Here is a 12,074-nt window from a genome sequence, read left to right as displayed (position 1 = left end):
GGAACGTTTTACGCGGTTTGCGGATGTTTCATTCATTGCTGGTAATATTTTGCTATAAAGCTATCAAGGTTATTGCGTGCATACAAGGTTTCACCCTAGGTTAACAGAAAAGTTGTGTATGTCCTCCATGGGTATGTCAGATAGCCGCGACGCCATCGCGTGAAAAAAACTCCGCGAAATCAGGAACCACGGTGCCCAGAATCAAAACACGATCCCTTGTAAAATGGCGGTTTTGCCTCTGAGGGCACGGGTCGTTGTGGTTACCTCCATCACTATAAACGTGTTCACGATCTTGGCGGCATAAATCAACTCGTTCTCACTGCCGAGCTTTGGTAAGGTTTGTCGCGAAGAGATCACGGTGCTAAAGCTAAGGAGAGACGTCGCGATGGACAGCTGCTCGGCGTGATAGGAGCCTGGCTGCAAGCGCGCAAGTTTGGTTTTGGCGGAGTTGACCTGCGACACAAGGAGCGGCAAGGAAGAGTGCGGAGAAAACGTTACGATGGTGGTGTGTGAGGCTTGGAACTGCGGCAACGACAGCGAGAACTGCCCTGACGTTACTTTTCACAAGTAAGAAAGCGATGCCGTGTTCGGCATTTTTGCCTCGACGACGTTGGCATCATCTTGCAGGGCCTGCAGGACTGCTTGCTGCGCTTGTATTGCATAAAAGTTGACTGTTGAGGAGAGTTGGATTTTTTTTTTTTTTGAAGGTATCTTGTCATTTGGTCTTGGGAAGGAAAAGTCACCTACTTTAAACTTAGCGAAAGCGAGGTAAAAGGAAGTAATTTCGATATTTAGCAAATGCACTTGCGTAGGTGACCTTCCGCTAAACTGCATACGGTCTGTAAATCGTGTGCGTGGCCCTCGCCAATCCTCTGAACAGAAAAAAATGATGAAGGGTCAAAATGATGCTTTGTCAGCCAGTAATAGGTCAAAGATTTTAAATCCTTTTTTTTTTTTTAATTCATTCTAATATCAGTTATAGTCCACATTCTGTTCCATTTCATATGAGGCGCTGTTTTCTTTTTTTTTTGCTTTAAATGCATGTGGAAGGAAGGTTGGTCTGAAATAAACCTCCTTATTGACCTGGTAGTAATTCCTTAATTCCTTAATTCCACATACTACTCTTGAGTATAAAGTACAGGTGTATATATATATAGTCTCCTTTTCATGCTTTATGCATGTTGCTGGTTTGATAGTTTTGAAGTCTGAATGATCATGCTAGTATACACTTATATTTGGGTCTGCCGTTACACAGAAGCAATGTATCTGCAATTATAAATCCCACAACTTTGTTGTTGCCCATTTTTTCTTCCTAAAGAGCATGTAGCTGGGTTGCACATGTGTGTATGACATCTGTTCCACCTTTGAACAAGAAAGGGAAGAGTAACAGCACCTGTGTGCAGGTTTCCACTGGACTCGCCAGCACTACTCAAAGCATGGGTGCACAATGTGAACCGGCCAGCACCCTGGCAGCCCACTGCAAACTCTGTGCTCTGCTCGGACCACTTTCGAGAGCACTGCTTTACGCGCTCGGGGAAGACCGTCTGGCTACGTTCACATTCTGTGCCTACCATCTTTGCCTACCCAGACAACTTCCAGCAGGTGAGATCCCACTGTGCAGCTCTAGCAGCTCTAGCCAAAACACTAGGCACCTGTCAGCATTTACGAGTAGGCACTACAACTTGTCTCCGACTCAGTCAGACCTGTACTAGTTTTTGTACAGTTGATTCTCGATAATCCAAACTGCACGGGGATTGAAATTTTGTTTGAATAATTTGGAAGAGTTTAGAGGCCAAGGACCCTTCAAGCTGCGATCAGGCAGCTTTTACGTTGGCCCCCCCATTTTCTTGTAAATGGGCCCAAATAAATGAAATCAAAGTAAGGGAAACCTTCTTAGTACACTGGAGTCTATCGTATGTGTTTCCTCGAAGGGCTCACTAACTAAGGCTGGCAAGTTTCATGTCCTTTCACATTGCGTAAATATAAGTTTCCATACAAATCTGATATTCTAATTCTATGATTCGCGTAAGAAGTTTCATACTCAGCATTTCAGGTATTCATTTACAAATATTTGGGCCTAACACAGTGATTACATATCAAATGAAGCCAGATTTGGTGATCTACCTCTTCATCACTAACATGATGCATATTGAAATGGCGCTTGGTTTTACAAGTACCAGGCTTTCTTTCAAGGGTAAGAAAGGTGCATAATCGATTCTGATTCCTCCAAGCATCTTATTGCACAGTCACCTAGCAGCTTGCAGTCAGAAGCACACTGGTTGCCTCTTAACGCCTCAAAGCACCTTTTATTTACTTTGGACTGTAAGCAGCAGTGTGCTTTGAAGGCCAGGTTTCTATTAAAATTTTTACATTTGTCTTCAACTTAGAAGTTACATCACTTGCACGCTCCTCAACCTGAGTGTGGGAGCTGTTAAATTAAGATTTGACTACCAGGCACCGCAGCGGCTGTGGTGCTGGGCTGTTTCGGCCACCACATTTCTACGGAGGCGGAATACAGAAACATTCATGTGCTGTGATACACCGTACCCCGTACTATTTTGTGATTTGCCATCGTGCATTTCAGGAAGTGATAGAAGCTGTTCTAGAAGTGCCGGCTGATGCCAGTGAAAAGAGCGGGTCGTCGGCTCTAGACCACAGCTATGGCACACCCGTGCGCACCACAGTCACGGTGGTGCGTGAGGGCACGGGCCGCCGAGTGCGCGGTCCCGAGGAGGACAGTTCGCTCCGCAAGAAGCTCAAGTTGTCACGTCAGCGCGTGCGCCGGCTTGAGGAACGCGTGTCCATGCTCAACGACATGGTCTACTCACTTCTCAACCAGACCATCATGGAGATGTAGGCCCGGGTGAGTTTCTGGCCGTCTTGGGGGGTGCTTGGATAGTGTGCCACCACTGCAAGGGCAGAGTGAGGCACACGCCATGAGCATTTCATGACGCTTCCTCCTGAGGGGTAGATTCACACCCGTTCACCGTTTCCTCCCACGAGAGAGGCAAAACGTTACTTGCTGCCCCTGTGTGCCCTACCACGGTGGTGCAGTGGTAAGACGTCGGACTACTGTGCCAAAGTACCCGGGTTCGATCAGGTGAAGCGAAGTGACGTCCCTATGCTATGCTATGTCAGTGCACATTAAGGTCCCCAGGTGGTCAAAATTACTCCGTAGCCCTCCGCTACGACTCCTCTTTCCACTTTCACTCCCACCTTCCTCCCTTTCCTTAGGTTCAGGTGTCCACAGAACAAGTGTGACAGATACTGCGCCTTTCCTTTATCATGACCCAATTATTATTATTATTCCACTGTGCCTGCGCTCCCTCTGGGCATGGCCCAGCTCAGCATACCAGCTGCTTTGCACATAACTAGGCAAATCCGATTAAGCATGTGAAAGGTGACCTGGTTTGGTAACACTGAACTCCGCATTTCATTGAAGGTGTTTCCTCTGTCCTTCTCCCAGCAGCACAGAGGTAAACTTCATTAGCTGAATGAAGGAACTAGTAATTTTAGGAGTGGGTGCTAAGTGCTGCTCCATTTTGCTTTCCCTGCTCCATCTTCCTCCAAAGCGCAATAGTACTGCATTGCACCAAAACTGCTCCAAACCGGCTGCCTCAGTGTTTCTGCTTCAAATTTAGGAGAACACGACTTTTTGCTGCAGAGTATTATCGTATTGTCTACAAAACATGGGATACGATCCAACTTAAGCGACCACGAGATGAACATCAGGCTGGAGGCATGATCTGAGTTGCCCATCTCGTTAGAAAACTTGTCCGGCTACAAAGAACTACACGAGTTTTTCTAATGACTCTGCAATGAAAACAAGCAGGTACTTCACCATCAAACCTCATTGTTAATAACAAGCCTGTCAGGCCTACAGAAACATACTTGTAGTGTCATGGGGGTAATGCCACGAAGGTGTCAATTGCTAGAAATGTTCTCAAAAAAGGGTTGGGAAGTCATACAAGGCCTATTGCCATTGTGTTGAAATTAAGGAAGTCCCAGCATTGCTCAAGCGAAAACATGAGCAGCCACTGGCAGAAGGCAGTGAAATAAAAAATCTGAAGGAGGAAGAGGGTGTCCTTGAATGCAGTCTATCCTCCCTGAAGGCACTGCTGACCTGTGCTCAGGAATTTATGAGCACAGGTGTAGGATCAAAAAGGATATGTACAAGATAGAGTGCAGAAAATGCTGCTTACTGACATGAACTCTTACAGGAAATAAAAGGTGCAGTATCTGTCATAAACTTTAGCCTAGTTCACTAGTAGCCAGTGGTCCCAACTGGGGCAGTGGTCCCAAGTGGAGGGAGGTGGTGAAGGGTGGTAGTTCCTGGTCCTACGGGGCTGGGAAGGTAGGTCAATGCCGCTTGCAGCGGGGGCTAGCCAGCCACCGAGTTTTATTTGTTGTAGGCCGTCATTGCACTGTATAAGATAGAGTGCAGAAAATGCTGCTTACTGACATGAACTCGAACTAGAGGCAGTGCATCAGATGGTAGGCTCCCCGTTTTAATATATCAAGTCAAAATATTCAAAGTTTCTAGTCGAACTTGATGTTCAGTTATGAAGTCTAGAAGCAAGCATTCTGTTTGAAATTGTTGCTCAGGTCAACAGTGTTATTTAAACATCTGTACATACTTTGTCTGCTTGCCTTTTCAGAGATGCATGCGCAGTCAGCAAGCATTGAACACTGAATAAAAAGGGATCAGATTGGGTTTTTCCTGCATGTTAGAAATAGAAAATTTCAATTATTAAAAGCGTTTTGCCCTATAAACATGCTAGAAATAATTGGAATGCTCCATAAGTCTTGTTTCATTGCTCCAAAGCTACTGCAAAATGTTCAAGCCTGCTTCTATCCCTGAATATAGTTTGTCACGCAATTCAGTGTGAGCCCCCTTTTGTTATCATTTTTCATTTGCAAATGTACAAACATGGCTATTGATAAGCCCACCTTACCTGGAAATGCATATTTTATCACACTGCTGATAATCGTCTTAACATGCCATACTGTTAATCTGCACTGTTCTGAAACTGTTAGGAAATAATGTGGAACACACTGGCTTTAAAGAGACACTGAAGATAATGCCATCGAAGTTTCTGTTATTAGTAACCATCAATTCTACGACTCCTGCTGAGTACATTTCCATTTGTCTGGTAGAAAAAGATCCATTCATCGCTAAGAAATCTGAATTTAAAAAGTTAGCTGCCACACTATTCAAATTTGAGACATCCACGCCGGTAAGCCCTTTGTAACCTGTGCCCACTGTTTTTTCAAGTTAGCTTAGCCTCTGTAATCTGTATCGATGCATGCAATTTATATGTATACCTTCAAGGTCAGCCTGCAATGCCTACACCTGTACTTTGTTTTCTTCTGTCGTGTCTAGCTCACAAAAAGCTTTGTTTTCAGAAAGACTAGTAGTTTTTTTGTGACCCGAATGTGGTCCATCAACGAATGCCAACTTCAATATGTCGTCATTGTTCCTTCAGTGATCTCCCAGATAAGCCTAGAAGAGAAAATGAACTTGGATGGGACATACAATGTAAAAAATGGCTCATCAGTGATCTGGGTGGCAAATGAAGTATATTCCAAGAAAATGAAATGTAACTGGGCATAGCTTGGAGAAGGAAATTTGTGGGGATAAGCTGGGTGCAGCTGGCGCATTTCAAACGTATTGAAGATGGTTGCCATTTCCTGGTCAGACCAGTGGAGACCTGGCTGATGGAAGCGACGCTTTAATTAAAGGCCCAACATAATGTCGCATCACTGGCCTACTAAATCATTTGAGTAGGACGAGCTGTTCAGCTTGTTGGCTTTCAGTCATTCTGTTCAAGCGCGCATAGCGGACTGTGTTGTCGTGCCCCGTTCTTGTGCGCTGTATGCTAATGACCAAAATGAAGTCATCCGAGTAGACAGTAAGGGAGTCGCACAAGGGAAAAAAGCGTACAAAACATGGCGTCTCCTTTATTATTGTGTCCCCTTCCAGAAGTTTGGGTTTTGTGGGAGTCGCACAAGGGAAAAAAGCGTATAAAACATGGCGTCTCCTTTATTATTGTGTCCCCTTCCAGAAGTTTGGGTTCTGTGCAAGTCTGCGGCGGAAATTTGAGTACCATTGCTCGAGTGCGCGCATGGGGAAGAAGCTTTCGCCCGGATGCGTGGGCACACTGACCGAGCCTCCGTACGAGGCTAGGTGGTTGAAGAGGCTCTCGGCCATTTTGGTGCAGAACTCTGTGTGTGAGTCGACAGCTGCAGGATCCCCCGTCACGGACGACGCCTGGAACTGGATCTGGGCCAGCGGCTCCACCGAGATGCCCAACTGTGCCACACTGCTGAAGCCATGCGCCGAGAACGCGTGCAGCTCTGAACACTCTGCGACAAGATGGAAAGAGAAGATGCCGCACAAAATTGAAACAGTGATGTGGTCTTATTGAATGTGCCTGCCATAGAGCGTTCGTGCAAAACTTCAGTGACAGAGTCTCGTGTATTTGGCATTCGGACGCAGCCATGTGTGTTGTGTATAAGTGGCATTAACGCGTATAAATGAAATGGTTTATAAACATTATTCAGTGGGTTTTTCTAGGTTGTGATGAAAACATGCAGCAGTGTTGGCCTGCAAAAGCCTAGGGCTGTTTCGTTAAGCCCCCAAATGAGCCCCCGCTTTCAAAATGATGCCTGCAAATACACGAGGAATTAGAGCAGCAAGCTTCTCAAAATGAATCACACTCATCTGGTCCCAAATTACCAGGCTGTGCCATCACTAGGTGACAGGGTATAAACCTGAACAGCCCCAGCATTGCCAAGCTCAAGCACAGCTTGTGAGTATAAGCTAGGGAATGCGAGGCATTCCGCTGACCTCAACCTGCAATACAGGACATGCTAGGGGAGTAATGATGAAAGGCCAGGAGAGGTGTGAAATGCCAGTAAATGCAATTCTTTCTAGCTGTGGAAGTGAGTGTGCAGTAGAAATAGGTGGTAGGATGCTGGTAAACTATCTGAGGAGACGAAAGGTCTCAATAAGAAACAACAAAGTATGAAAGCCTCTAACATAGCAAACAGGATAGAATTGGCAGACCTATCAAAGGTAACCAATAAGTGCGAAGTATCCAACGTAAGGAACTATAATATGGAGAGAAGTGAGCATGCCCTAAAGAAAAGCAGTAGGCAATGTCGCCGTTAGTATAGATAAGGTAACCAAAATAGCTGAGGAGTTCTCAACTCAGTTATATAGTAGCTGAAGCAATCACTTTCCTCTGATAACAAAGAATGCAGTAAAGAAAGCATTAGAAGAAATGAAAAGGGAGAAAGCGGCTGGGAAGGTTCACATAAACTGCAAGTTTGTTGAAGGACAATGGAGAAGTAATGCTCTAGTAGAAAGACTGGTCGCCCTGTATATGCAATGCCTTGTGACCTCTGGAGTACTTGTAATCCTGGGAGAACAGTAACGCCAACTTGTCCCCTTATGAATTGTCAAGGACCTTGAAAAACTGCACACTGTTCTGTATACAGTCCATTACATACAAGGTATTTACTAATGTAATTGGTTATAGAACCAGGGCAACCTTAGACTTCAATCAACAATAGGATCGAGCAGGCTTTCATAAAGGATATCCTACAATAGATCATATCCAACCATCCCCAAGGTGATAAAAAAAATGCTTGGAATATGGCCAACCGCTTTACACAGCAATAGATTATGAGAAAGCCTCAGCCGGAACCTGAGCAGTCATGCAGGCATTGCAAAATCAGGGTGTGGATGAACCATGTGAAACTAATCTATAATAGCTGCACAGCAACCCATTAAGTAATAAAATTCCCATAAGGGACGCCGGGCAGCTCCATTCAGTAGGCTCTCGGTAAAAATTGGTCCTCCGGCTCCTGGCTACGTGAACATAGCAAAAGATGTTTTTACTGCTCTGAAATTCACTCTGCAATGGGCCATTTTTTCCCCTTTCAATTAATTCAAACTTATGATGTTAAGACTGGAAAAGGGCTCCTTGATCAGTGGCTTCAAGTGAACAGCAGTGCAGAATGGTCACAGGAATCCACATCAAAAGTGTCTTGGCATCACTGTGGTTTTCTTGCAAAAATGGCCAATGATGGTGATATCGGCATTTCATTATTTGGGCTCCCTCTTTTTAGGAAGAAAAGTTTGATTTTCGTTAGAACGCAGTAATCTATCAGTACACACCAACCTCACTTTCTCCCTTTTAACAGAGAACATCACGATGGCATGCACTGAGCTTCCCTTGCCCTACCTTGCACACAGTATCTCACAAGATGCGCCATCTCGGCTGGTACACCCTGTATTTAATGCCCAGCAGCAGAGTGGCTTAGGCACTGTGCAAATCAGGGCACTGAAGGCTGAGGCATCATCACCTTTCTTGTGCTTGGAGATGCGGAAGATTGCACTCGGCTTGGCATTGGAGATGAAGCCTAGCAGCTGCCAGTTTCCCACAGCATCCGGACTGGGCCAACAGAAGTACACTGCGGGAAAAGGGTGCGCACCATCAGGTGCACTACTCAGGTAACATAAAATCAGTCAAATGAAGTGCAGGTGAAGGCACAGAGGGTCGTACCGAATTTTGTCATCGCATGAGAATGCCCGCTGAACACAGTGGGCACTCTTAATTTTCAGAGTTACAGTTATTTCAAACCTACAGCTTGGTCTTCCATCAATGTCATATGTCTTAGAGGGAGGCTTGCTGTGTAGCGAATGATGCATTTTGAGGACTGGGACTAAACCTTTATAAACAACAAAGAGAACAACATAATGTACAGTGTGTTGTGTCCCTGTTCTGTTGGTCATTCGTAATAGTTTAGTCCTGGTCTTCAAGATGCCGTATTTTGCATTAGCAGAGGGAGCAAGCCAGTGAGCTTTTTGAATTCCTTTCCTGCTGGATTTATAGAAATGAATTGTAGCCTAAAATGAATTCAGGTGCCTTAATGTAAACATGTGGGAGCGGAAATGTTGATATTATTTTGGTATTTTGGAGACGGATGTGAATAAATTTTAGTATATATATATATACAGGAAAGTGCAAAAAGTTAATAGTGGCTGATGAAAGTATGAGAGATCGATGAAACGTTTTCTAATAATAAATGGGCAATTATCACATATTTTTTTAAATATTTAAATTTTGTCAGTGATCTGCAGCTGTACAATGAAAACATCGAAATTCTGTAAACTAAACTTATTTTATGGACAATGCTTGCAAGCCTTCAGGGCCAACAAAAAGCTTGCATAGAGAACAAAATGCCAATCTGTTTCCATTCAGTGCTTTAGCATAAGCGATATGCAGAAATGTGATAGTTAAGAAGTTTTCAAACGTCCCAATTGTTCAATTTTCAGCAATATTTCACAAAAGCCTAGAGCACAAAGTTACTTTCACCAGACACTAATTTCAACTCTTTCTTTTGAACTCCAAAAACCGCATCCAGCACCTCTGCTTCCTCAGTGTCTCTGAATTAGACAAGCCAGAGCTAAGTACAAGCTAGATAACCCTCTCCGGTCATCAGAGGCTTTCACGGTACACAAACTATAAATTTCCATTTATGTGCCCTAACACCTCAGTTCAATCCAGCCTAGGCTTGTGCAGTTTTCGGCGCTTTAACGTCAACTGCTTAGTTGGACGGTCTCTCTTCTACTATATGTCCACTAGTGAGTGTTCTTTAGTATCTGGAGACAAAACCTCACGTGATCTGCATGAGCGTACCACACCCTTGTGCCATCACCTGCAAACGGTACTCACTGCACATCTGCAAAATATAAATATGTCTATCCTACTCTTGCAAACCAAATGTTCGTGAGTGCCCGCTCATTGATACCTTGACTCTTGGGCATACCAGGTGTCACAGGTCCTCAGGTCCACCCAGCAGCTGTCAGTGCCAGGATAAATGTCAGGCTCTGAAGTAGAGTTTCATTTCTCCCATGCCCTTTCTCATAACCTTCCAGCTTCTTTTGGTCTTGGGCAAGGGATGGAGGCTGTATGTACACAGTGAGAGAGTTGGTCACATCTTTCAGTAAATCAAGGTCGACTGGACAAAGGATGCCCCAAAGCAGTTGGCACTTGACACACCAAAAAACTTTTGCATGTGTCACTCACGCTTAGCATCACTTCAAATTTGGCCGTAATTATTTTGTTGAATAATTTGTGGAGCATCCACCATGTAGATGTGAAGTAAAGGAATTTGCAAGTTGATGACTCGCACCTCTTTCATTGCCTGCAGTTCATTTGCAAAGGCCTTAACTTCACGGACAGCAGAACCCTCTCCAACAAACCTGATGATCGTAGCCTGTCAGACCAAGCCCGCATATTGCAGACATGCATTTAATAATACTTAGTTGTACAGATAAATAACAGACAGTGAGGAATAAATAATAAGACAGCGAGGAATGAAAAGAGCCACATCATGGAGGTGATGGTATGCACCCAGGAGCCAATATATCCAACACTCAATTTGGTAAATGCAACACATTTCAAACTGATAACTGCTACGCAGTAGTGGCCATTTGACATGGGGGAGACACTGCTGTACTTGAGTTTGCTACAAGCAGATTGTACAGCACATTAAATTGATGAAACAGCTAACTAAAAAAAATTATGAATGCCAGCCCTGTTAAGCTGTAATTTCAATTAGCCCTGGCAACCAACAAAATGCCGTCAAAATTCAGTAAATTTTATATCTTGCCTGCCACAACCTTTTCACATGATTCGAAAGACTCTAGGGTGATAATTTTATATGGCTGACAACATAGCATGATTTAACTGAACTTTTCCTGAGTCAGTTGTTGGCAATTGCAGCTAGATAACTGATTCTCTGAACTGGTGTGCTTTGGTGTTTTTACATGGAAGTGTTTACATATGTGATGCAAGCAAACACTCGCTGCTAATCATAATCAGTCTTTTATTGTTAGGTTATTGGCTATCATCGACCTTCGAACGGACATTCTGTTCACAGAATGGCTGAGCCACTAGACCATGTCTCTACGTTTTGTCTCATCAGAAGGCTGCAGTAAATTTTTCTATCGAGAGCTATGTGATAAATCGCCTCTAGCGTCAGCACATTTTCTTGCTCGATATCTTGAATGTGGACTGTCACATATTTCTAAACTGTAATGAAGATAACGAATAAGGTGACCGTACGAATGACCTATGTTCGTAAAATCGGAGACGTAATGATATCCCACCCCGGCCGGGTGACATATCGAACCCGTCGACAGCTGGCTGCGCACGATTCCAACACAAGGCTCATTTCTCACAGTCACCTGAGAATGCTACTTTGAATAGCCACCGCAGGATCTGTTTGCAGGTAGTGCTGCAAAGCGGATTAATATGCGCATGCATGCATTCTGCTAAATTATAACTGATCAATATTCAGGAACTACGCCTCAAGTGAATAAAGCGGCCGTTTGTTGAGGATAGTTTAGAGGTTCAATCGAAGGCTGCCTCCATCCGTTAGGGTCGGACTTTCGCGGCCTTATCGTGCTTGACATATGCGCCGCCCACTCCTTTGCCGCACCGATGCTCGGCACTTGTCGCCTACAGCGCTCACCTGCGCCGCCGAAACCTTCAGGAAAGGGCTGCGTCCCCGTCAGGAAGACAACGATATGGTTGATGCTGTCCGGATCGGGGATGTTGATGAGGAACTTGGTCTGGTCGACATTCTGAAAGTCCGTCTGCACCTGCACTGAGCAACAGATGCTTTAGCCATGCCGTACGGTCTGAAAATATTCACGCTAGTCCTACCAGGCGTCCTGTCACGATGGCCCCGAAAATGCTCATGCTGACAACCGACGTTCGAAGATCCCGTTGACTTCTTCGATGTTCGGTGCGTAATCGAAAGCGACCGGGTGGTTCTGAAACCACGCACGTTTTGCTCGCAAACCGTGGACGCCGCTTGCCGCTTGTTGCTGTGCGGGCCTGATGATGATAGTGCATACCGCAAAAGGACATTAACCTTTCCAGACGTGTCCCAGCGCAGAAATAATAAAACAGACTGTTGAAGTTCAGAGTATAATTCGGAATTTTTAGCTGTGGCCATCTGTGTTCACTTAAAAATATTTTATGTGGGGCGAG

At 44.7% G+C, this 12,074-nt stretch overlaps 2 protein-coding genes across 3 annotated transcripts; one reads left to right on the top strand and one right to left on the bottom strand.

Moving 5' to 3' along the window:
* The first annotated feature begins 16 nt into the window (after nucleotides 1-16).
* Nucleotides 17-6,554, top strand: LOC146181481 (THAP domain-containing protein 1-like). The gene is made up of 4 exons (XM_084576546.1): nucleotides 17-567; nucleotides 1,404-1,602; nucleotides 2,585-2,863; nucleotides 6,066-6,554. The coding sequence occupies exons 1-3, from the start codon at nucleotides 500-502 to the stop codon at nucleotides 2,855-2,857; spliced, it is 540 nt and encodes a 179-aa protein (XP_084432672.1). The 5' UTR covers nucleotides 17-499; the 3' UTR covers nucleotides 2,858-2,863; nucleotides 6,066-6,554.
* On the bottom strand, nucleotides 5,936-12,054 carry LOC146181480 (protein OPI10 homolog). Of its 2 annotated transcripts, none has more exons than XM_084576543.1 (4): nucleotides 11,745-12,054; nucleotides 11,551-11,685; nucleotides 8,374-8,481; nucleotides 5,936-6,366 (listed from the first exon to the last, which is right to left on the bottom strand). In XM_084576543.1, the coding sequence occupies exons 1-4, from the start codon at nucleotides 12,037-12,039 to the stop codon at nucleotides 6,047-6,049; spliced, it is 858 nt and encodes a 285-aa protein (XP_084432669.1). In that variant the 5' UTR covers nucleotides 12,040-12,054; the 3' UTR covers nucleotides 5,936-6,046. The 2 variants fall into 2 exon arrangements, with proteins under 2 accessions (XP_084432669.1, XP_084432670.1); XM_084576544.1 differs by having other exon boundaries at nucleotides 11,551-11,680; nucleotides 11,745-11,877.
* Nucleotides 12,055-12,074: the final 20 nt, after the last annotated feature.

This window comes from Amblyomma maculatum, chromosome 8 (assembly GCF_055883805.1).
Source record: "Amblyomma maculatum isolate TAMU_Amacu chromosome 8, ASM5588380v1, whole genome shotgun sequence".
In the NCBI taxonomy this organism is placed as follows: domain Eukaryota; kingdom Metazoa; phylum Arthropoda; class Arachnida; order Ixodida; family Ixodidae; genus Amblyomma; species Amblyomma maculatum.
This window is presented reverse-complemented; position numbering and strand designations above follow the sequence as displayed.